This window comes from Scedosporium apiospermum (genome assembly GCF_000732125.1).
Source record: "Scedosporium apiospermum strain IHEM 14462 chromosome Unknown SEQ_SAPIO_0132, whole genome shotgun sequence".
In the NCBI taxonomy this organism is placed as follows: Eukaryota; Fungi; Ascomycota; class Sordariomycetes; order Microascales; family Microascaceae; genus Scedosporium; species Scedosporium apiospermum.
Genome location: NW_015971833.1, coordinates 1348112 through 1372568, shown reverse-complemented (window position 1 = coordinate 1372568; position 24457 = coordinate 1348112). Strand labels below are relative to the sequence as shown.

Here is a 24457-nt window from a genome sequence, read left to right as displayed (position 1 = left end):
GCTCTAAACGCAAATGATATCAGCATTATTTCTATCGCCTAGACGTATTCTTCTAGGGGTATATATAGTATGCCAACTTAGCCCCTCGCAAAGCATATCATACAATGCTAGTATTATCATGCTACAATCATCGGGGCCCCGATTACTAGGGACAGGTGAATGCCTCAAGTTCGTCTGCTACTACCGGGTGAGGTGGTGGAAGGAAGGTCGAGAAAAGGTTGGAGCGCGATTATATGATATTAAGCCGCCCTCCGAAATAGCTCCCATGTATCTTCGAGAGGGTGTGGGTCAGAAAGGAAGGGTCCTGGGTCCAAGCAGCTGGCAGGCTCTAGGTTAGGCTTATATGGTACGAAATGCATGCGTGGTTCGCATATACGGTTTGACACCTGTAAGTCAAGTGTTCGCAAACAGCGAAAATTAACAAGACAGCCTCAGGACTATGGTGAATAGACGAAAGAGGCAGCTGCGCCTCAGAGAGCTGCCCACAGCCAGTTTGGACATAGTGAGACCGACTACGAAGTATTATAGTCCCATATCTACGCGACCGTCGGCCCTTTCACCTTGGGTGCCAGCCCACAGTCAGACAGGTCCCGATCAGTCGTCTGCGATGGTTGATCGTAATCTAGTAGCGGAAGCTTGGGTATGCCGCATTAGTCCTCGTAGCGGATGTAGGAAAATGCAAGGTGCCGTTGCCTCCGAAAAGCGTTAATGCCATTGGTCAGCTAGACGAACCATTCGTCGGTGCAATTGTGGTAAACTCGTTCAGAAAAGTGGGGAACTCGGCGATTACGTCATTTGGCACTTCAGATGGGCATTCGCCGCCTTGACCAGAGGCTCATTTCAGCTCCTAGAGAAGACAGTCCCAGGCACGTGATGCAATTTTGGGCGACTCAGAAACGGCAACTTCCGTCCAAGATTCGTTGCCCAGCTGAAATTACGTCGCGACAAGTGACATCGTGACACGCTCTCCAAATCTCGAATCTCGAATCTGGACAGCTAATCCCACCTCAAACTGTGTCTTCAACCCACCAATCACCCCTTTCACCAGATTTCCATTCTGCAAAGCCCTTCAGATATATACAACGAACACTATCCTAAAACCCAAAATGACGCGCGCACAACAAACCGTCTCTATCGGCCTCCTGGTCACCTCCGTACGCTCCCTTCCCCCCTGTCCCCGCGAATGCGATCGACAACAGACATTGACCTCAACTAACCACTCTCTATAGCTGTACCTCGCCCTCTACTTCAACCTCATCCCCATCCCCGCTACAATTCAGACCGAAATCGTCCCCGTCGTACGTACCGCACCCTCTTTACCCCCCCCAAAAAGGGGTGGATTTGCCATAAGCTAACCTGAACTTCACCAGCTCCCCTTTTGGATCCTCGTCTCCTTCGGCGCATACCTCCTCTTCAAACTCGGTTGGGGAGTCCTCACCTTTAACGACGTGCCTGAAGCTCATAAGGAACTCATGTTCGAGATCGATGAGGCGAAGAAGGACTTGCGGACCCTGGGCGTTGATGTCGACTAAGTCGGCTTCCATATATACAGGTTGAGATGAGGTTAGGTTTAGCGAGGAGGGGAGGAGGATTAATGTAATGTTACCTTGCGGGATTTTTCGTGTACAACAGTTTTATAATACGGGCGGATGGGAATCTAGACAGAAGAAAACAAGAATAAAGAAAGGACAATGCCTTCAACTCCGCTGTCTATCGTTGCAAGTAAACGAGCCTTGGCCCTTTTGATCCCAATCCAAACTCCGCCAATGCGTAATGATACCCCATGAACGCTCCTTTCCCAAAACGACTAACCCTGCCAAACCTGTTCTTCCCCTCCTATAAACCCACCCTAGTCCTCGTAAACAGTCAATGTGGTCGCATCCGATGTCTCTTCATCCCGCTCAATCGACTGCATTATACCCCCAACCCCTTCCCAAGAGGCACCATCCGCCTCTCCAGTCGTGGCATTAGCCGTGGCAGCGACCTACGCCGCCACTACATCCCTAGCCTCGGGCGCATCAGCATCGTATCCCACCAGGGCGACTACCCTCCTCACGGCAGCCATGACGTCGCTCGTTCCCCTGACGTAGTCGTCAAAGATCTGGGGTACCTTTGCCAGGACTCCGTTTCGATCTCCCCTGTGCCCTGTATCAAGCAAGAAATATTAGTAGACTGGTCCAGTAAAAAGCAAAGAAGCCCCAAACTTACAGCGACCCGGCATCCCAACCGCAACAGAAACCTTACTCCTCGCATCCCCCGTCCAGTCAAACCCAATCCTCCACCCCACCCTAACCATCAACTCCTCCTCCCCCCACCGTCCTAACCCAACCATCATCGCCGCCCTCCCCATATCGCCCCCAACATCCCCGGCGCTCAAGCCCTCATCCTCCTTCGCCATCTCATCGTCAATCGTCTCCCCAACCTCGCGATTATACTGCCTCGCCCGATTCTTCCAGATCTTCTCAGCATGCGCGTCCAACCTCTTCGCATCCTCAAACTCCCGCGCCAAACTCCTCCAGAACTGCGCCCTCTTGACGGCGAGACGGTACCACTCGCCCATGGCCCAGGTTATCAAGGACACGTTCCTAGCTATGGCGCGATCCGTGCGCGTGAGCACGTCCTCGATGAACGGGCCGAGCTCGCGCTGCGCGTTGGGATCGAGGCGCGGCACTTTGAGGTCCGTGATGGAAAAATCCGAGAGGTCGACGATCATGGTGAGGCGGGCCGAGAAGAGGTGGGGCGCGTCGAGGGCGCGGATGGAGATGTCGTGGCGCTGGATGTTGGATTCCATGTCGGCGGTTGTGAGGGGCGTGTTGTGGGAGGTGAAAGCTAGTGGGGAGAAGATTTGGAGGTAGGGGAGCTCTTCTTGGGCTGTCATGGAGACAGGGAGGTGGGATGTCGGTAGGGATTTCTCCTCGGTGTTTGAAGTTTTTTTTGAAGTTGTAGTTGTAAGCTCGGTTGTCGGGTTGGAAAATGGTAGCAAGGCAGAGGGATTCATTGCGCCTCGAAGCAGAGCGTCAATCTCATCCTGCACCGAAGAAGTCGCGTCCGGTAGGTCAGGCAGCCTAATCAGCCTCGGATGCTTCTTGATAAAGGGAATCAACTTCGCAGCCTGAGCCTGCATGGCCCACTCCTTCCCAAGCCCCGAGATCATCTGAAGATCACTCCACAAGTTTTCCTCCTCTGTCCGAAGTGTCTCCAAATGCTCCTCCATCCCCCGTATCTCTTCATCCGACGGCACACCTCTGGCAGGATGCGTCTCGACCTCAACTTCCTTTCCCTTTTCTGCTCTTTGCGGATTTGCCAGAGCATCGATCGCCTCATTATCTTCTCCCACGACCTCTTCTTGTTCCTGCACAGGAGACGGAACGAACTGCTTCTTCAAGGGAGATTTTTTCATCGGTATAGCGCGTATCCTCCGGTCCCTATTAGCCAGCCGTCTCTTAGTCGGCGAGCTACTCGAATGTATGCCCCTTGGCGGCGTCGTAACCGTCGGATCCGCAATCCCTAGCTGCGACGGAGTAGGCGGCAATTCCGGCTCCTCGACGGGTTCCTCAGCCACATTCGATCGCCGAATCCTCGGCCTCCTCTTGAACGGATCAATGAGCTCTTCCTCACCCTCCGGTGCCGGCGGAGGAAGCGGTCGCGTGAAAAGCACGGGCTTGGTCGGTGATCGGCGCGGTCTTGCAGCGCCGGCGGCCACCTTCCCCACCACCACTTCCTCCTCCAGCTGGGCCGTTAAGAGTTCCGAGAGGCTGATGTCGCTGTCTGGGCTTCCGGGAGTCGAAGCCGGTTGATCGGGTGGCCGCGTCGTTTCGGTTTGTGGTCGTGTCGTCGTTGTGTTTCCCCGCGACGGCTTTTGCTGCTGCTGCGCTTGCGAGGCTTCGCGGGCCGATTGACGGCGTCGGGCGAGGATCTCTGGGTTGTGTCTCGACAGGCTCGCCTTCGTCGGACTCGCGAAATCGGGGCGCCTTTTCCTGGGCGATTGAGAGCTGGGCGCATCGTTTCCGTTGGGAGGAGGAGGGGCGGTTCCGTCCGTCGCGTGGTTGTCGTTGTCGTTGGCGCTGGGGATGGGAATGGAGGTACGCGGTGACGTCTTACGCCGTTTGGAGGCGTGTGAGTCCATTGCGTTGGTTTTTTTTGTTTCGGAAAATAGCTATCGTGTCATTTGCAATGGAAGGAGGTTCGTGAGGTTATTTTGGTCGGCGGACGAATATGTGGTGGTATGTTGACCGCCTAACGTGGTGGGTTGGTCAACTTGGTGGCGGTTGGGAGCTTTGTGCCAGTGCGCGTGTCCTGTGCGACTTGAGTTGAATGTTTGGATAATCGCGTCTTTCGGAGAACAGCTGGACAAATTCTGCCGCGTTGGGATTGATTCACCGCCTTCTTCTTTTTGGGACCCAAGTCAGGTACAATTGTACATAGTACTTCCGAGGCCCCACTTAAACCTGTTATCCGCGGCAAATCCCGTTTCTCCGAGTCATCAACCTTGTATTAATACACGCACGCACCACTTTTTTTTTTCTTCCTGCCTTCTTTGGACGGACGTGATATCACCGTCGACCTCACACGACATCGAGATTGTCAAGCTCGAATTGGCGATCCACCTCAGACATTCGCAATGACCACGCAATAACGTCGATCTCTTTCGATCCGCGAAACGAACCACCCTCGCTCCAACCATGAATCCCTCCTCGTTACCATCCAGGGTCCGGCCCCTCCTCTCCGCCGCCAGACAAGCTCGCCTCCTCGCGACCAAATCCAAACCCTCTTCTTCCCAAGTCCATCCCCTTGGCCCCTTCTACAGCGCCGTCCTCGACTTCAAGCTTCCCCCGCAGACCCACACAGGTCCGAAACCAATTCAGCCTCCTCCGCCGCCCCCGCCACCACCATCAGCAACTCCCGTGGTAGAGACACCTCCCGTGGCAGAAACGCCTCCCGCGGCCGAAACACCTCCCAAAGCGACCAAGGCAACCAGAGCAACCAAGTCAACCAAGGCGACTAAAGAGCCTAAAGCCACGAAAGCAACCAAAGCCACCAAGGCAGCCAAAACCACTAAAGCGACCAAGGCAACTAAAACAACCAAAGAAACCAAAGAAGCCAAACCAAAGAAACCAACGAAACCACGCGCCCCCCGCAAAAAGAAAACCACAGAAACGGAAACACCCACGGCCAAAGCCTCGGCACCCTCCTCTCCCTCTCCCCCACAAAATGAACCCACCCCCGAAGAAAGAGCCGCCCTAGTCTTCGGCTCCCCCCATGGCTCCCGCCGCCGCACCATCGACCCAACCGCAACCTCCACCCTCGTAGCCGGCGTTCTCGTCCCCCCCAAGCCTCAGGAACCCGACAACTGCTGCATGAGCGGCTGCGTCAACTGCGTGTGGGATCAGTTCCGTGAGGACATGGAGGAGTTCATGGCCGCGAGCGCCGAGGCCGATCGGCGTCTTGCGCTGGTGGAGGAGGAGCGGAGGAAGCCTGCGGTGGATTTGAGCGTCGACGAGGATGGCGGTGGCTCGGAGGCGAATTGGACGGTGGTTGAGCCGACGAAGTTGGCCAAGGATTTGTGGGATGAGGATATTTATAGGAACGTTCCTGTGGGGATTCGGGAGTTTATGAAGGTTGAGAAGAGGTTGAAGGAACAGCATGAGAGGGAAGGGACGACTGGAAGCTAAATCTTTTCTTCTTTTTTGGTTCTTTCTTCCTTTTTTAAGATCTGGGCAGGTTGGGCTGACTCTACAATAGACTCTACAATACCCCAATCTTTGTATTTTATTAGAGGATTTTATGATTGTATGGTGGAATAGACTCTCCTAGACTTGGGTTGCACCTGCCCTTGTATGATAGCAAGTGATATCTTGTTCCTTAGCCAGCTCAATGGGCATCTTCGTTTTTCTCCCACTTTCACACCCTGCGGCCCCTATTCACTCACATCCTATTCACTACTCGCTCCGACTCATCTACAACCTCCAGCAGACGCGACAATTGATCGCACATCTGCCTTCTGAACACCAATAGCCATGGATTACCCCAGAACACCCTCTTCCAATGACATCCTCACCAATCCCAACTCCCTTACTCCCCTCAGATCCATCATCCCAACCATTCCATCTTCATTTCTTCTATCCCTCAACCCTTTCTCGCCTTCATCTACCGAGATGGCTGAACCCGAGCCCAGTTCGAATTCGGAGCCCGCTCCATCGTCGATCATGGGTCCTCGACCATCGTCAAGCGACGACGCCCTCAAAAATGGCAATCCCACCTCGAACGCGTCTCAATTCGACGCTGGAAGCGCCACGACCGCCCTTGACAGTGGCGACAGCTCTGGAGCATCTACCAAAGCAACGGGTACTCGCGACCCCATCGACTCGAAGGCAGGGGCAGCAGAAACTTCCGAGAAACCTGCAGCCATGGACCCTTCTGCTATTGCGGACGCAGAGCACGAAGGTGAAAAGGTAGATGAAAAGGCAGATGAAAAACCCGTGCCCCCCAAAAAAGGCATCTTGGCCAGCGCCGCCCGCCGCGCCGGTATTGGTGGCGCAGACCCCTCCTCGTCCAAGGCCCAACGAAGAGTCGGATTCTCAGATGAGATCGGAATACGAATTATCAAAGAACCCAAGCCCGACCTCAAGGAGAGATGGCACGACTTCCGCGTCAAGGTCAAAGAGTTCCTCAAAGAAGCCTATGGCCCCATCCCCATGCCGCCGCCCGAGGAGGAAGACATCCTCTTCCTCAACAGACCGGGTAATTGCCAACCGGACTACGATCCACCCAGGAGGGCGGCCATTGAGAGCCTCTCCCTCGAGGAGCTCGCCGCTCGTATCTACCCATTGAAATTCCTCGCAGAGGGCCGCTTCTGCCGCGTGTATTCGATTACGGATCCCAAGGACCGTCCACAGATCCTCAAAGTGGGCTAGCAGCTCAAGGAGGTCAAGAATGAATACAGCATCATTTCGCGCGTGTACGAGGAGTTCATCTTTTGGGGAAAGTGGCTCCTCGAGGGTCCCAAAGAGGACCAGGCTCTTGCGCGACTCATCGCCACTGTTCCTAGACCTCGAGGACTGCTCAGCGACCGCGACTTGAAGAAATTCTTCCCTCTGGTCTTCAATGACCCTGAAGTTCCCACTTACACTCCTGTCAACGGCATCGTCCTCGACCGCATCCGCCCCACGTCTGAGGAATACAGGGTTCACATCATCAAGCGCCTTGTGGCGCCTGACCTTCAGGCCTCCGCCATCAGCGATCCCGCGAACCAGTACTGTCTGCTCGATCTCTGGCTCGGTGCGCTCGATGCCGGCAACCCCACCAACCAAACCGTCGGCCAGCGCTCCCTCGGCCTGAACCAGATCCGCGCGGAGATCGGCGACAACGGCGCCATTAACGCGGCCGAGACAATGGCCATCGCCCTCGCCATCCTGCACTGGGGCCTCAACTTCGACGGCTACGGCGTCCGCTTCCTCGTCGGGTGCCAGCTGTCCCCAGATCATCGCCCTGTTTACCTGTCTCACGTCAACGGCTTCAAGACCTTCGTTCCCACCGTCGAGAACGTCCGTGAGATCCTCGTGCCTTTGTACATCAGAAACAGGGCTTGGCCGCGCCCCGCCATTGAGGGATTCGAGGGCGAGATGTGGCGCGCTTTTCGCAGGCTGTATATCGACTTTTCGTTGTACATCATCTACCGCGAGCGTCGCACCATGACTGTGAAGGACTATGCTGCACGCTGGTGGCTCGCTGGTTTCTTCATTCGCTGCATTGATCGAAACATGATCCCCGAGCCCAGGCTGGACAACAAGCACCTGCCTCTGCCTCACAAGCCGTACCGCCGGAGCGCGTATGACCAGTACCGCGAGTTTGGCCCCAAGCCACAGATCGGATCGGGCCAGGAAACCGAGGGTGAACCGAGCTACAAGCCCACCTCGAAAGACGGTCCTCCGCGTAAGTGGGGCTCAAGATGGCGATGTGGCCCTGACGGCCAAGGTGATGTTCCCAAGAGTATCGATTTTGTACTTCCGGATCCTGGTGAGGCTCAACAGCGTGAGGAGGATGCGGGCAAGAGTGGAAACGGTAAACGGCTTCAAATTGAAGGTGTAAACGCGGACAACAGCGAGAACGACAACGGCGAGGAGGAGAACGGCAAGGAGGAAAACGGCAAGGAGGAGGGCGGCAAGGAGAACCACGATCAGGAGAACGGCAAGCAGGAGAACGACAAGGCGAAGAACACAGAAATCTAAACGCAAATCACAACTCCCAGGCCGCAAAGAGCCCCATTCGCCCAAAATCCCAACGTTTCGACACCGGATCCGCCCGTAACCTTTTGTCTTGATATCCTGTACGACCACAGCTTTCCGGATCATTCGAGCCTCTCTGCACTTTACCCCCGTTTCGCCTTTCGCATCGATCTCTGTGTTTGCAGAGAAATCTGGCATACAACCAGCCCCCCAAAAATGACACCAAAACCCAAAAAAGAACTCAGCAACATTTGATGAATCCGCCAGAGCTTCCCCCGGCATATGTACCATAATCGTCCAGAGAAAAGACCAAGTTGAGAAACAGAAAGAAAAATACACCAAGTCGCCTTGGTAAAAATGTCTATACCCAATGCTTACTGCCCGTGCTATGCCAAAAAAACGAGTCCTGCTCTAAACTCTCTTCCTCGCTTCATAGCAAGGCGAGATGAGTTGCACCGTTTTTCGTAAAAAAAGAAAAAAGGAGCAAACATGAGACTGCAACGGGGGATGGAGTATAATAAGTAATGATCTATATGCGTAGAATGCCGCAACCATCCAATAAGAAGAAATCTGGTCTTCAACCTTGCCTCGTAAACGCCATTTTTCCCGATCTCGTATAAAACAAAAAGAAAATAAAATGAAACAAGCTATGAAATTAAAACCCAGCGGTGTTCCGAGGAGTTGGTGGAAGGGGGTTAGTAGGGAGGAGGAATGGATGGAGTGTCCAAGGCTCTCAGAATGCTACGGCACACGATGTTCCCAAGAAGAGTTCTATCCGCACCATTTACTCCCATCCCAGAGGATAATCTCCGCAAGGATCCGCAGGTACCCCGATGAAGAGGATACATGATCTACATCGGAACGTGGTGGAAGAGGTAGCTAACACTTTCGCCGTTATGCGTTCTCCGAATAGCCTCGGCCAGTGTCCTGGAGATGTCAATGACACATAGCTTGGGGCACCGTTCAATCTTGTCGCCGAGAGGGGTGGAATTTGTCACGACAAGTTTGCTGAGTACGGACTTGTTGAGGATCTCGATCGCTTTACCAGAAAGAATGCCACTGTGAATAACAAGGTTAGCCGTCTCTCTCCCGGGGGGAGTCTAGTTCGTAGGATGCTGGGACATACTGGGTAACGATCGCCAGGACCTCCTTGGCACCGTGATCCATAAGTGTTGTCGCGGCCTTGTCAAGAGTACCGCAGGTGTCGGCCATGTCATCTACGAGAACAGCAATCTTGTCCTTGACATTTCCGACAAGGACCATGCGTCCTACGACGTTGGGCCGAGGCCGCTCCTTATGGATAAGCGCGAAGGGCACGTCGAGGCGGTCAGCCATGGATGTGGCACGCTTGGCGCCGCCAGCGTCTGGGGATACGACCACAAGGTTGGAGATGTCGAGGTTTTCTCGGACCCACTTCATAACGGAGGGCTCGCCGTAGAGGTTGTCGACGGGAACGCTGAAGAAGCCCTGGATCTGGGAGGCATGGAGGTCGACCGTAATGACGTGGTCCTGTTCTCAGTTAGCTTGGGACCGCTCGTGTCTCCGCGCGAGTACTTGTAACGATGGAGCATTATTCTTACACATCCGGAGCTCTGGAGCATGTTGGCGACAAGCCTAGCAGAAATGGGGGCACGGCTCTTGTCCTTCTTGTCTTGGCGGGCGTATGGGAAGTTGGGGATGACGGCAGTGATTCTGCGGGCGCTAGCGGTTCGGCAGGCGTGGATCATGATGAGCATCTCCATGAGGCCATCATTGACATCACCGGGGGCGGTCGTCTGGAGGATGAAGACTGTGAGAGAGGGTCAGCCGCTGGATCTAAGATCTCGCGGTCAAGAGTTGAAGGCGCGAGGGAGGATAGTCCTCAGGTTCACCCAACATCGAAAGCGATAACATACCATCTTCGTCACGGACGGATTCACCAATCGTAATGGAGGTCTCCTGGTTCGAATAGGGAATGCTCATAGTCTTTGCAACCTCGACGCCAAGCCTAACCTCGCCACGAGATGTCAGTCGGCCGATCAGAGATCAACAAAAAGAAAAAGGTAATCGCGCCAGTAGAGAGGACTTCCGTCTCCACAAAGCCGTGGATGCGATCGCCGGTAGGGAAGTGAAGGGTCATACCAGTGAGCAACCTTGGCGGTGAGCTCAGGATGGCTACTGCCACTGATGAGCTTGATTTCGTTGGGGGTAGCCATTGTCGACAAGGATCTAATCCAGCTGGGAATTAGGAGTATATATGCAAAAATCGCTTGGTTCGGTTCCTGCGCGTAACTGCGATGCTGGATGACGATGAATGTCGCGCAAGATCAAGGAAGGAGGGAATTGAGGGACTGGAGTATTTGGATTGGAAAGAGGCCGAGTCCAATTCGCTTCGGATATGGCAAAAAAAAAAAATCACGGGATTAAGAAAATTATTTTTCTGGAGGGGCGGAACTTGGAGCCAGAAACGGAAGGCGGGGTCGATTTCCGAGGTGAAGGGGAACTGGAAAGCCCGTCCCCGGCCGAGTTTAACCTAGCGGGTACTCTAGCGGGAAAGCGCGTGGCGGATTGAGAAACAGACGACTGGCAACGGCTGGTGACGGCCTGCTTGGCGATAGAGCGTAGTCTGTGTTGGGGGCCAAGTATTTGATGTGTTGGTGGGGAAGGGATTCATTGAAAAATGAGTTTGATCAAATGCTGTTTCATGGAATCGCGAAACCTGCGACAGAAGGTTGTAGAGAATGAAGAAGACATTTAAACAATCGCTCCATGTCACGACGAATGCGCGTCATTCATGGAATTGACGGTGCAATCGGGGAAGGTCCAAGTTGGCCGCTCTTGCCAAGAATCGATCTGAGCATCAATGCGATCCGGACCCGCGAGGTTCGACAAAGTGTCGATCAATTTACAAAAGACTTAGTTTACTCGATTCAGCCCTATACCGCCTGACACTACTTCGTAGTCGTAGAATAGTTCAATGTTGCCGAACTCAACATTGAACTTACACCAAGCCTCAAGGCTTAACGCGAGGGGGCTGAGACACCACATTCATCCAGCCTATTGTCAACGGCTTGAAGTGAAATGTCGTCTAGACCCGCAAATCCAGGCCAAGTACTTCGTAAGAGTCCATGAGATAAGATAGCGAAGTGAGGACCCCGTCTCCGTTCCAAGTTGTCCCTCATTGTTGATTAATGATCCCCGGAAAGCTCCGCTGTCCGCCGCATTCCTCCATTAATTCGCTTTTACTCCTCAGCTATGACGCGACAAAAGTTCTCGTGAAAAATGACCTCACGAGCTACACCACAAAATTAGTCGAGGTCCTGTATCCACTCTGCCACTTGATCAATTGATGCCCTTGGGAAAAAATTTTCTGTTGCTCTGCCTCTTCGATTATTTTCTTAAATAGACCTCTTTCCTATCTCTAACTTGTTTTGAGGAGAAGAAAGTCCGCATCTCAAGAGCGCAATCCTAGTTCCTGTCTCTGATTTTGCACGATCTCTTTCCCATTTCAGTCCCCACCAAAACGACCCCGCCCCCGCAATCATTTTGGTCTTTCCTCTCTCATTCGCATCGACATCATCACCATCATCACACACACACGACACTCGCCACAAATAGTTTATAAGTAGGCCTCGTGCAGCCCACTCCCCTCCTGTCCAGCAATCAGCGAATACGAACAAGCCTGGATAACACACCACCTATCTCGAGCTCAATCCTCAAGTGAAAATCACCCAACCATTTTCGCCTTCGCATTTGACAACCCCGCACCGCATCCGCAGTCGACTTATAGACGAGAGAGATCACGAAATTCTTAAGAGCTCTACCGAATCCTCTACACATTACACCATATCCGATTTGCGCTTGGAGACACAAAACATTAACAAAATGGTCGAGAAGCTCTTTGTAACCTATAACGATGTAACTTCCTTCCTCCCCCGGAGCTGACCTCCCATCCAATCCCCTTCCTAACCGATCTCTCCAGGTCCACAAACTCTGCCAGGAAGCGGCTCCCCGCATCCTCGAACACATCCAACCCGACCTCATGATCGCCATCGGCGGCGGTGGCTACGTGCCCGCCCGCATCCTCCGCTCTTTCCTCAAGCGCCAAGACGGCCCCAACATCCCCATCCAGGCCATCGGCCTCTCCCTCTACGAGAGCCTGCCCTCCCTCATCGGCACCGAGCACGTCATAGAGATCCCCGGAACCAAGGTCACGCGCACGCAGTGGCTCGATCTCAGCTCGCTCGGCCAGATGGAGAACCTCGTGGGCAAGAATATCCTCATCGTCGACGAGGTGGACGATACGAGGACTACGCTGGATTATGCTGTGAGGGAGTTGGAGAAGGATGTTGAGGCTGCTAGGGTGAGGATGGGTTCTAAGGCGCCCCAGACGAAATTTAGCATTTTCGTCCTACATGTGAGTCTCGGTTACCTGCAGGTGGTGCTGGTGCTGGCCTCTGATCATTTTTGTTCCTTCGCGACTCTAACAATTTTATCTCTCTCTCTACAGAACAAGGATAAGGAAAAGAAGGGAACCCTCCCTGACGAGGTCATCAACGACGGCCGGTACATCGCTGCCAGGACCGTCAAGGACGTGTGGATTTGCTATCCTTGGGAGGCAACGGACATCGATGAGCATGACAGGCAAGCGGCTGAGGCTGCTGCTACAAAGAAGAGTGCTCAAGCTTGACTCTAGGCTCTTCTTTTTTTCTACCCTTTTTCTTTCGGTTAATTAGAGTGTGCGAGGCGTGATTCCTGGGCTGGAGTTGTGCATGGATATGTTTCGATAACCTCTCGGGCAATTTTGTGAGTTTTATCAAAAGCATTGTGAGTGAGAGTGAATAAATTGGTTCATTCGACCGTTGGAAGGAATGGAGAGCAATTTGGATCCATCGATCCCCCTTCAGCCCATTACTGCACGTCCAAATCAAGACCCAAATACCTACCATCCCAAAAATACCAAGACCCTTCCCTGTCAAAGAAGACGTCAAAACAGCTCAGCGAGCCCTTCTAACCTATGCAGCAACTATCCTCGCCGCAGCTTGCGGCACCTCCCCCAATTTCTTCTCCGCCATATTAAACGAGGGAAATCCCTCCCCAGACTCGTTGAGCCCCCACGCCCCCAACCCATCATCATGCACCGTCGTCCTCCTCAAATCCCTCTTAAACTTCCCCTCAAACTCGCCCCCCATGGCCCTATGCACCGTCGACCTATTATCCCAAATGACAATATCCCCAGGCTGCTTCCATTCAACCGTAACCCGAAACTCTTCCCTCGCCAGCCACTCCTTCAGATAATCCCTCAGCTCATCACTCTCCTTCGCCCCCAACCCTTCGATATGATGCAAATGCGCGCCCACGTACAGCGTCATGCGGCCCGACTGCTCATGCAGCTGCGTGATCCTATGGCGGGCCATGGAAAAGGTCTCGGGAGCCAGCTCGGCGAAGAACTCCGGCGACCCGAGCTTGCGCGACTGCGCGTACGTGTGGGCGCCGACGTAGTCCTCGGTCAGGAGGGTGGATTTGAGCGGCTCGGGGAGGGAGGCGAAGGCGGCGCGGGAGTCGGCGAATTGGGTGGCGCCGCCTGTGTTTGGGGGTGGGAGGATGGCGGCGCGGAGGAGGCAGTAGGAGGCGCGGCGGGGGTTGTAGCTCGAGTCGCTGTGGAAGAGGCCGTTACCCTTTGCGGAGTGTGTTAGTATGTACGGAATATATATTCGTCTATTTCTATACATTATTTTTCAAGGTGGACGCAGTGAGTTCAATGGCGAGGGAAGTGGAGAAATAACTTACACGGTTGGCGTGCGCCCGAGCCGAGTTCAGATCCAAAAGCTCATTGTTCTCGTCAACATTACTAGCGTCGAACAGCTCATAGTGAGCATAGCGCATCTTGCGCCCCGGGTGGATGAAGCGCCTGATATCATCCAGGTCGCCGAACTGGCGCGAGAGGGCGACGTGACCCTCGTCGTCGAGCCCCGTGTCGCGGAGGACACAGACTCCATACTAAGAACAGAGAGTCAAACCAAGAAGCCTTTTTTTTGTCCAAATGTTCTGGCGTACCTTGTCGACGGCAGCTTTGATCTCGGAGACAGTTTCGGGGGTGATGTTGGGCCAGTCAATGCCTTTGAGCTCTGCGGCAAAGGTGGGGTGGAGTGGATGGGCTTGGAAGTGTTTGAATTCGGACATTGTGTCTTCTTCTATTTTTCTTTTAATCATGGGCTCAAATCGGATTTTTCTTTGAAACTTGAAGCTCAAGTGGTTGTTCTCAAGAGAAACAAGACGTTCACGATTCCAGATCACTTCCGCTCAGATACAAGAACGTTGGCTTTCAAGCAAGCCCCCTCCCGGCTTTAATAAATCCATGTTCAAGTCTGTCTGCGGGGATAAACTTGGCGTTGATCTGCGCCTCCGGTCCGGCCGAGAATATGTGTGACATATATCCAGGTTAAATAATTGCGCGGGAAGCGGCAGTTGTTCGATCGACTAATTCCTCACTCGCTCGCATCCATGTTGCCGGACGGGTGGTGGTGTAGGCTGGGCGGCGTTCATCGCAACGAACTCTGCCCACGATGCAAAAATTGGACGGGATATTGGGGTTCTGAACAAAACTTCGATAGATAGCCACCGCGAAAACGCGCCGAGGTAAAAGATAGGTTTGATATTGATCTTGATCTTGCGGTGTGATGATACTAGTGGAAAATGTGTCGATTGTGCCAGCCAAACCTTACGAAGTACGAAGCCTTTGGCGATACCCCAGCATTTTCCGTCAAATGGAGTCTCGAGCTTCAAATGGGTGCCTGGATCGAGGTCCCCAGTACCTTGGCTGTGGCTGTCTGGTACATCAACTTACAGTGCCTCGATCCTGTACTTCGTACCACCCGAGGTGAACTTAAGACAGGTTTCTTTATGACAATCAGTACGGAGTACAGAGACCGCAAGCGATCCAGACACAGATAGCAATATTCCGTTTTATCTTTGCTCCATGAAACTATCCCTGTTTCTGGATGCAGCTTTCGTCTTCTCAATGATAACAAAATATTTGATCGTCCATTAGACGCCAACGGGCAATGAGTAAATTGCGAATGAAGAATACACGTTCGTCGCGGCACTCACTGCGGCTTCCGACACGAGCTGCTTGACGTCACCACTTAGCAAACCCTGTCTCGTAACTGCCATAATGCTCGCTTTCACAAGCTTCGAAGTTCGATTCTGCCCTGCCCTTGCACTCAAAGCTCCAAGTCTGTGTAGGGACCCACTTTTCTGCTCTGAATGGTCCGAGATGTCCGGCGTCTCAGCGCCATCGCAGTCACCACCGCCACTGTCTCCTACTACACCTCGGTCGCGGCTCGTGCTTTTCCATCACTGCTTCCCTCCATGACCGGACGAGATCAGTGGTCTTACCTCGCTCAATCCCTGTCTCGCTCCTCGCCTTCCCTTACGCAAGTACTAACTGTAGCCAGCCCTCTCGTATACTTGGTCCCCTGCCTACTTGCTCGCTTTGCTCCGGACTCCGCTTTCTCCGGAAACCTTCCTCTTGCTGGACCGCTATCGAGAGCATTTCACTTCTTAGCTCGATCTCGTTATTTTATCGTCGGCCTCTCTCACTCCCCTTGTTTCTTATTTTTCTCCTTCTCTTCTTTTTTCTCAAGGTGCCGCAGCGCCCTTGTCTGTTTAGCTAGGAATACAGTTATCCATATTTAGCTCCTAAACTCCCGCGCATTCCTTATTACCGCCCCCAACTGTTTATCAAAGCTTCTCCTCGCGTTAACTGGCGACAATGAGTACGACGGCGAAGTTCGTCAACTACCCGGAGCCCCAGCGGGGGTATGTGATTGTCGTCCTCAGTCCTCAACTAGGCCCGAGTTTTTGCTAACCTGCAATGAAGCCCCGATGTTCCCTACAAGCCCGAGAAGAAATCCAACCCACCTATGAGGGGGACCTCGCTCATGGTCGGCGCATATTTGTAAGTGGGTCCTGTTGAATGTGACTTGACTTTAGATGAGGCTGTCGGGTGGGCAGCCATACTAACTCTGTGCATCCAGTATGGAGTCATCTGAGTGGCTGAGGGGCTACATCTGGAGGAATGCAGGCTTTGGAAACCTAAGAAGCATCCGTTCTCATATCGAGGATTACGAGCCTCGCTACGATCCGACGGTCGTGCCTATAATCCCCCCCGAGTCTTCCGAGAAAAAGTCCGAGACCAATGGCGTGAAAAAAGAGTGCTCTTTCTCGTCAAAACGAGGCGCTCGACTCTCTGGGTATTACTCCATTGCCGACTACCACAGGCTCTACCTGTCTGGGGAGATTTCTCCTGTTGCTGTCGCTAGAGCTATTCTGCCCTTAATTCGCAGGGATGTTGAAAAGCCTACTCAATACTCCGTCGCCTGGTTCGATACCAAGGTGGAGCAGGTTATGAAAGCCGCGAGGGCCTCAGCGAAGAGATATAAAGAAGGGAAACCTCTTGGTCCCATGGACGGCGTCCCGACAGCCGTGAAGGATGAATACGAGATAGATGGTTACAGGACGTGCCTAGGATCCCGCAATGACTACACCGCTCCGGTTACAGATGGCGCCAGCATAACAAGCTGGTGTGTCCAGAAACTGGAAGAAGCTGGTGCTATTGTTCTTGGAAAGCTTTCCATGCACGAGTTTGGTCTCGGTAAGATATCCGCGCATGTTCTTCAGCGGTAGCCACGGCTACAATTTATATATATCCTGACCAAGCCTTGCTGACCAAGGACTTAGACACGACTGGAAACAACCCCATTTACGGGACTCCGAGGAATCCTTACAACGACGAGTACTACACTGGTGGGAGCTCGTCCGGAAGCGGGTACGCCGTCAGCAGTGGACTAGTCGCGTTCGCTCTCGGAAGTGATGGTGGAGGCAGCATCAGGATTCCCGCGTCCTTCTGCTCCGTGTTTGGACTAAAACCAAGTCACGGTCGAGTCTCCTTTCGCCCAGGCCCAAACCACAGCATCACCTGCGCAGTGAATGGACCCATTGCCGCCGATATCGCCTCACTGGCTGCGCTATTCGAGGTGATCAGCGTGCCGCACCCCACTTCCGGTTTCCCTCACCCTACAGCCTTCGGCGTCCCGGATAATGCGCAGCGGAACAGAGTCTTGGGCATTCCCGAAGATTGGTTTGCGGATGCCGACCCGGGCGTCCAGAGCCTTTGTCGAACGATGGTAGATAGGCTTGTCAAGGAACACGGTTACCGAGAAGTCCCAATCAAAATCCCATTCTTGACAGAAGGCCAGATTGCCCATGCACTGACTATCCTTACGGACGGCGCAACGCTCCTACCAGAGACCAAGAACCTCACATATGCAAACAGAATCTTGCTCGCTATTGGGCGCACGACTCCAGCTACTGATTATCTCCTCGCTCAAAAACTACGAGGCCTGCTAATGAAACATCTCGCATACCTCTGGAAGACGTATCCGGGAATGATTATTGTTACGCCTACAACGGCCTGCGCCGGATGGAAAATAAAGACCCAATCAGAATTGAAGGAAGGCTTCAGCGATGGGGACAAGACCCTTAGGTCAATGACGTATGTATGGATGGCCAACTTCTGCGGCCTCCCGGCCCTGACCGTGCCCGCGGGTTACGTCGTTCCAGAAGGTCATCCCGACGCAGGATCAGTAGCGGACGAAAAGGTGGAAGGAAAGGTCCCGGTCGGGCTAATGGGCACAGGCGAGTGGACTCAGGAGCACAACTTGCTACAATTTGGGGTCGACGCGGAAGCGGTTGGTGCCGATGTTCGGGTGCGCCCGCCGATTTGGGTTGATGTGGTTGCGAAGGCTCGGGAAGAAATGAAGAATGGCGATGCGGGAGACCTCTGGGGTGCATAGGGCGGAATGTGTGTGTTGCTATGACGAATCTCCGCCGCGATCTGGGATTGAACTGACCACATTCTGTCTTACCTCGGGGAGAACAGCGAGACGGCTAGTACCCGACGCTCACTCTGGAGGGATGACGGAGTGATGTGCGGGGATTGCGGAATCCCCGACTCCGATACTCCAAGTTTTAGGCCAGCCTTGGTCTCATTCAAGTAAATTATTCCCGAGTAGATACTAGACAACTAGGATTATTCAGTATTTCTATCAACACATGATCTTAACCTTTCTGATTGTAATTGGGATTAAAAAGGATTGAAAGAGAGTATTGGAAGATGGGATTTACTGAGAGCTTGCAGAAGACAAGCCATTGTTTTATCTCCTCTCACATGACGCTTGTTCCTGGGCAACTGTATCCACCCGGCACCCCAGGCACACCTCCTTCCCAGACTCACCCGTTGAGTGAGCACGGGCCCTGCATGTAGCCAAATCAGAAGCAATGGTCGTCGCCACATGACGCAGAGGATGGAGAGAGCCAAGGTGAACCTGGAGTGATGTCTAGCCGGTTTCTTGTTTCCATACCCAAAGCTTCTTTTGCAAGGCTGATGATTTACCTTCTTCATGCACTGAACAATTCTATCTTTGAGCCACCTGCCTAAAATCCTCTCTCAGTTTCCAGGGCAGTTCATTACACCAGAAGAAGCCGCTCAGAAGTGGTCGTGCTCGATAGCTGAGCCCCATTCCATGCGACGACAACGAACGACACACCCAACACAGGCATAGAGGTGAAAACCGATACGACAGCCTCTGTCCTCCTCAAATTCTAGTCCTTCTGCGGAAGTCTATTGCCTTGCAACGGCCTCCACTGCAGACTGGGTGCAATCGAGATGCCTAGGCTCCCCACCTCGGCTCTGGTGGGGGCACTCCTCCTCTCAGGACTAGGAGCTGCCGAGCCTCTCACGCCGAAACACGAAGCCGGTCGATGCGCCATCCGCGGGCAATGTGGTTCCAAAAGCTGGTTCGGGAAACAGCTTCCCTGTTTAGATAACGGTCTTGCAGAAGACCCCGATGAGGCCGCGAGAAAGGAGCTGGTCCAGCTCTGCGGTCCCAAATGGAGTACCGGCCCAGTTTGCTGCACTGCTGAGCAGGTTAGTTGGACTGGACTGGACTGGACTGAATCGTCGCGGATGAGTTAAAGATAGGCTCCTAATAATTTCGCTTCCTTACAGATTACATCGCTCAAGTCAGAACTGGCGACGGCCAACCAGATCATCTCCTCATGCCCTGCCTGCAAAGATAACTTCTTCAACCTCTTCTGTACCTTTACGTGTTCGCCCGATCAATCACTCTTCCTCAATGTCACGGCTACGGCGCAGAAGGCGGGAAAGACGATGGTGGCGGAGCTTGACCAACTCATCTCCGACGAGTATAGGGAAGGCTTCTATGACAGCTGCAAGGAGGTCAAGTTCGGACCTTCGAATGCGAACGCGATGGACTTTATCGGCGGCGGTGCCAAATCCCCAAACGACTTTCTCAAGTTCCTGGGCGATGAGAAGGCGATTGGATCGCCGTTCCAAATTAACTTCCCGACCAGCTACTCCGAACCTGGTATGGCGCCCAGGGACATGACTCCGAAGAAGTGTAACGACGAAGATCCCAACTTCCGATGCGCTTGCGTTGACTGCCCTGCCGTGTGCCCGGAACTCCCTCCTATCAAGAAGAATAAGTCCTGCCATGTCGGCTTGCTGCCCTGCTTGTCATTTGCGTCCATCCTCACCTACAGCTTGCTGTTGCTTTCATTTGCAGGAACCGTGGTCGGTCGTGTTGCATGGAGGCGCCACACTACGCGACGTACCGAGAGACTCCGATTACTCCAGGATGCGGCCCCCAGCGATGACGAGGATGAGGGAGCTCTGGTCCATAATGGGATGCTATTCGATCGACCTCAACGTTACTACCGCATCAATACTTGGTGCGACAAGGCTTTTAGCAAGCTCGGCCACGCCGCTGCGAGGTTTCCGGCCATTACGATTGTGACAAGCTTGATTGTCGTCGCCATCCTGAGTGTCGGTTGGGTGAGGTTTGACATTGAACGGGATCCTGCAAGGCTCTGGGTTAGCCCCACCTCCGCTGCTGCCGAAGAGAAGGCTTTCTTCGACTCTAATTTCGGCCCATTTTACCGCGCCGAGAAGATTTTCCTCGTAAACGATCAGTCCCCGTCAGGCCCTGGCCCTGTTCTCAGCTACGACACGTTGATTTGGTGGATGGGGGTTGAGGAGAGTATCCGGAAGCTTCAGGGGCCAAAGCTTGGGGCTGCCTTGCATGACGTTTGCCTCAAGCCAACCGGAAAAGCCTGCGTCGTGCAATCAGTCACCTCATATTGGTCCAATGAGCCCTCTCTCGTTGGCAAGGAGACGTGGAAGGATGATCTCCGCGCTTGCGCCAAGTCTCCTGTTGAATGTCGCCCAGATTACGGCCAGCCTCTGGAGCCAACTATGATTTTAGGTGGCTATGATACGGATGTCGTCGAAGCACAAGCCATGACAGTCACCTGGGTCGTGAACAACGCGGCCGAGGGCTCGCCCGAAGTCATGCGAGCCATGGATTGGGAGGCGGCGCTTAGAGATAGGCTCAAGGAAGTACAGGTCGAAGCCCAAGAGCGAGGCCTGAGAATGTCCTTCTCGACCGAAATCAGTCTCGAGGAAGAGTTGAACAAGTCTACGAATACCGACGCCAAGATCGTGGTCATCAGCTACTTGATCATGTTCTTCTACGCCTCCTTAGCACTCGGCTCCACTACGCTCTCGCTGCGCCACATGCTCCGTAACCCTGCGGTCGCCCTTGTTCAGTCCAAATTTACTCTTGGTGTGGCTGGAATTATCATTGTCCTGATGTCCATCACTGCCTCGATCGGTCTCTTCTCGTGGGCTGGCCTCAAGGCCACTCTCATTATCGCCGAGGTGATTCCTTTTATCGTCTTGGCAGTAGGTGTTGACAACATTTTCCTCATCGTCCACGAATTCGAGCGGGTCAATGTGAGCCATCCAGACGAGATGGTCGAGGAACGAATCGCGAAGGCCCTAGGCCGCATGGGCCCTTCCATCCTCTTCTCTGCCATCACCGAGACCGTGTCGTTCGCCCTCGGCGCCTTTGTTGGGATGCCCGCTGTCCGCAACTTTGCCGTTTACGCCGCCGGTGCCGTTCTTATCAATGCCATCCTTCAAGTTACGATGTTCATCTCGGTGCTTGCTATGAACCAGATCCGAGTGGAGGATAACCGTGCGGATTGCATTCCCTGCATCCAAGTCAAGTCCGCCCGCGTTCACCTTAGTGGTGGTGTAAACGGCCACATCGGAAGGTTCTACGAAGTTCCCGAAGAGAGTCTTCTCCAGCAGTTTATCCGCAAGTACTACGCGCCGGCCATTCTGGAGAAGAAGGCGAAGCTTACGATTGTCGGTGTCTTCCTTGGTATCTTTGCCGCTGGAGTTGCCTTGATTCCCGAGATCAAGTTGGGTCTTGACCAGCGAGTGGCGATTCCAGACGATTCGTACCTCATTCCCTACTTCAATGATCTTTACGATTACTTCGATGCCGGTCCGCCCGTGTACTTCGTCACGAGGGAAAGCAACTTTACTGAAAGGGCGCACCAGCAAGAAATCTGCGGACGATTCACGACCTGCCAGCAGATGTCGCTCGCCAATATTTTAGAGGGCGAGAGGAAGCGACCCGATGTGTCGTACATCTCCTCGCCAACTGCCAACTGGTTGGACGATTTCTTCCAATGGCTGAACCCGGATCTGGGTGACAAGTGCTGCGTTGAAAATCGACGCGCCTGCTTCAAGAACAGGGATCCTGCGTGGAACATTACACTTTCGGGCATGCCTGAAGGAGATGAATTTGTACATTACCTGGAGAAATTCCTGAAGTCGCCGACTAACGAGGACTGCCCCCTGGGCGGTGAGGCATCGTATGGACAGGCGATTGTGGTCGATAGCGAACGAGACACTATCGTAGCAAGTCAATTCCGCACCAGCCACTCGCCCTTACGAAGCCAGGATGACTTCATCAAGGCCTACGCCTCGGCGCGGCGAATCTCGTCGGATATCAAGGCGAACACGGGCGTCGACGTGTTCCCGTACAGCGTCTTCTACATCTTCTTCGACCAATACGCCAGCATCGTCTCCCTCACGGGCACGCTCCTCGGCTCGGCCGTAGGCATCATCTTCGTCATCTCCTCCATCCTCCTCGGATCCATCCTCACGGCCCTCGTCGTGACGATCACGGTCGTCATGGCGGTCGTCGACATCATGGGCGCCATGGCCGTCTTCGGCGTGTCCCTCAACGCCGTCTCGCTCGTCAACCTCATCATCTGCGTGGGCATAGCCGTAGAGTTCTGCGCGCACATCGCGCGGGCATTTATGTTCCCCTCGCGCACGCTTATGGAGCGCGCCAAGAATCGGTTCCGAGGGCGCGATGCTCGCGCGTGGACGGCGCTCGTTAACGTGGGTAGCTCGGTATTTTCGGGCATCACGGTTACCAAGCTGCTGGGTGTGTGCGTACTCGCGTTCACGCGGTCTAAGATTTTTGAGATTTACTACTTCAGGGTGTGGCTTGCGCTTGTGGTGTTTGCGGCGTCGCATGCGCTTATCTTCTTGCCCGTGGCGCTGAGCGTGCTGGGTGGCGAAGGGTACGTCGACCCCGAGAGCGAGGGTGGACTGGAGGATGATTTGGCGAGCAGAAGGTATCGGGCTTTGTTGCCGGAGGAGGATACGGATTCGGATGATAGTGAGTATGATGATGGTCATAACTTTGGTCGAAGGGGTTGAGAAGCTGGAAGCTAGACTTGTTCGATACGTCTAGAACTATCGTTATTGTGTTTAATACTTTTCTCTCTCATTTTGTTTCTCCTCCCTTTGTTCTCAGGGACGAGTCTTTCCTTTTATTTTCCTTCTTTTGTTACATCGCCGGCAAAGGGTTGAGATTGGGTCTGGACAGCGACAGGTAGATTATTTAAGCATATTCAATTCAATGGAAGGACAAAGATGATCTTTACATCGAATAGAGGGGAGAAGAGCTTTAAGCTGAGGACAATTTGCTGGGGAGGGTTTGGGAGGCATATGTCCAGGATGGAACTGAACTCTATGTACATCGATGGTGCTTCACACGATACGCTGCCCCGTAGTATGTAAATACAAACTAATATGGTCTAATCCTGTCACCAGCATCTTGCATGGCCCTAATGTTTCAAGTGTCCTCTCTCACTAATGCCATTGGAACTAGGAGTTGGAGCCGCTTAGCAGTGCTCGAGATGATGACCTGGTCGCTCTGTTGCAGGGCCTCTCTCTCTCTCTCTCTCTCTCTCTCTCTCTTTTTTTTTTTTTTTTTTTTTTTTTTTTTTTTTTTGCCGCTGAAAAAGGGGTCAGCGGAAGAGGTCCCAGTTCATTGAAAATCATGCGGGATCAGCTCCATCTAAAGCGCCAACTGGACCAGGCACACTTCGCTTATGAACTACGGAACTACGTAGAAAGGGGAACCACCAAGGAGGGTGTCTAAGTGGGCTCGTTTATGGAGTGGGCTGCCTCAGGTGTAGTGGATGGGAGGCTGCAGAGTTTCCCCCTTCCCGCAAACACCCTCGTTTTAAGTCGTGGGGTTCCCGCCGCGGTTCTAGTGCCAGTCGCTTGATAGCCTGGGTTATGCGGGGCGAGTTTTGTTTACTTCCTAGATTCATTGATCTACTTGTATATCTTGGGTTATTGATACGACGTCCCTTTCTTGAGGGCAACTGGAGGGTAGTAATTTAGACTCGGGATCGGTTACTTCGACGCTTGGAATCCAATGACGACGATTTCCATTCACAAAGCTATGGAAGCCATCGATTGATTTGATCGTTTTGGCGCTTGGGGATGGTCCTACGTCAACGTTTCGGAGGCACGTGGGAACATTTAAAATGAGCGGGGTTGCCCTTCGTTTAAACCAAGTTACAAGTCTCAACGTTCGATCCTTGATTTGGTTGATTGGGGTCAAACGAAGCGACTTTGAAATTGATCAAGGCCAATTCGATGACCGGGGCGGTTCGGTTCGGTGGGGCGACGCCCGGCCAGCCGCTCTTTCCTTCAGGAAAGTTAAATTGCGTCCTAGTTGGCTGCCGGTGGTGCAATGGAACAAGGAGTGGCGGAGCCCGCTGGGAGTACATCTGGGAGCACATTGATTGATTTGATGTCATACCTCCGCAGTCTCATGAGTTGATATTGGAGAGGGAGCCAGGAGTCATGAGTCAATAGATGGATGTTCACTCCTAGACTAATGCATTGAGAGCCAATCTGTTCGCTAGCATAGATCGAATCAAAATGAGATGAGAGGATAAAAGGTGGACAAGTATGAAGTAGTGTAGTCTTGATCTTTACCAGATGC

General features: G+C 53.3%; 8 protein-coding genes and 1 pseudogene across 8 annotated transcripts; 6 read left to right on the top strand and 3 right to left on the bottom strand.

Moving 5' to 3' along the window:
* Positions 1-1106: 1106 nt before the first annotated feature.
* Positions 1107-1532, top strand: SAPIO_CDS9104 (uncharacterized protein; the record flags this gene model as incomplete). Its single annotated transcript, XM_016790587.1, has 3 exons — positions 1107-1154; positions 1230-1298; positions 1371-1532. The coding sequence occupies 3 exons, from the start codon at positions 1107-1109 to the stop codon at positions 1530-1532; spliced, it is 279 nt and encodes a 92-aa protein (XP_016639890.1).
* Positions 1533-1984: 452 nt separating this feature from the next.
* On the bottom strand, positions 1985-4126 carry SAPIO_CDS9103 (uncharacterized protein; the record flags this gene model as incomplete). Its single annotated transcript, XM_016790586.1, has 2 exons — positions 1985-2145; positions 2209-4126. 2 exons carry the CDS (start codon positions 4124-4126, stop codon positions 1985-1987), a joined length of 2079 nt encoding a protein of 692 aa, XP_016639889.1.
* A 556-nt stretch (positions 4127-4682) lies between these two features.
* SAPIO_CDS9102 lies at positions 4683-5672 on the top strand (annotated as a pseudogene; the record flags this gene model as incomplete).
* A 345-nt stretch (positions 5673-6017) lies between these two features.
* On the top strand, positions 6018-8228 carry SAPIO_CDS9101 (uncharacterized protein; the record flags this gene model as incomplete). The annotated part of the gene is made up of 2 exons (XM_016790585.1): positions 6018-6905; positions 6966-8228. The coding sequence occupies 2 exons, from the start codon at positions 6018-6020 to the stop codon at positions 8226-8228; spliced, it is 2151 nt and encodes a 716-aa protein (XP_016639888.1).
* An 848-nt stretch (positions 8229-9076) lies between these two features.
* SAPIO_CDS9100 (uncharacterized protein) lies at positions 9077-10420 on the bottom strand (the record flags this gene model as incomplete). The annotated part of the gene is made up of 5 exons (XM_016790584.1): positions 9077-9284; positions 9352-9734; positions 9806-10014; positions 10121-10212; positions 10347-10420. The coding sequence occupies 5 exons, from the start codon at positions 10418-10420 to the stop codon at positions 9077-9079; spliced, it is 966 nt and encodes a 321-aa protein (XP_016639887.1).
* A 1669-nt stretch (positions 10421-12089) lies between these two features.
* Positions 12090-12894, top strand: SAPIO_CDS9099 (Hypoxanthine phosphoribosyltransferase; the record flags this gene model as incomplete). The annotated part of the gene is made up of 3 exons (XM_016790583.1): positions 12090-12122; positions 12187-12621; positions 12715-12894. The coding sequence occupies 3 exons, from the start codon at positions 12090-12092 to the stop codon at positions 12892-12894; spliced, it is 648 nt and encodes a 215-aa protein (XP_016639886.1).
* Positions 12895-13219: 325 nt separating this feature from the next.
* On the bottom strand, positions 13220-14387 carry SAPIO_CDS9098 (Uncharacterized protein; the record flags this gene model as incomplete). Its single annotated transcript, XM_016790582.1, has 3 exons — positions 13220-13882; positions 13995-14204; positions 14262-14387. The coding sequence occupies 3 exons, from the start codon at positions 14385-14387 to the stop codon at positions 13220-13222; spliced, it is 999 nt and encodes a 332-aa protein (XP_016639885.1).
* A 1591-nt stretch (positions 14388-15978) lies between these two features.
* On the top strand, positions 15979-18061 carry SAPIO_CDS9097 (Amidase; the record flags this gene model as incomplete). The annotated part of the gene is made up of 4 exons (XM_016790581.1): positions 15979-16025; positions 16087-16164; positions 16244-16860; positions 16947-18061. The coding sequence occupies 4 exons, from the start codon at positions 15979-15981 to the stop codon at positions 18059-18061; spliced, it is 1857 nt and encodes a 618-aa protein (XP_016639884.1).
* Positions 18062-18933: 872 nt separating this feature from the next.
* On the top strand, positions 18934-22872 carry SAPIO_CDS9096 (Niemann-Pick type C-related protein 1; the record flags this gene model as incomplete). Its single annotated transcript, XM_016790580.1, has 3 exons — positions 18934-19024; positions 19091-19194; positions 19276-22872. 3 exons carry the CDS (start codon positions 18934-18936, stop codon positions 22870-22872), a joined length of 3792 nt encoding a protein of 1263 aa, XP_016639883.1.
* Between the last annotated feature and the right edge of the window lie 1585 nt (positions 22873-24457).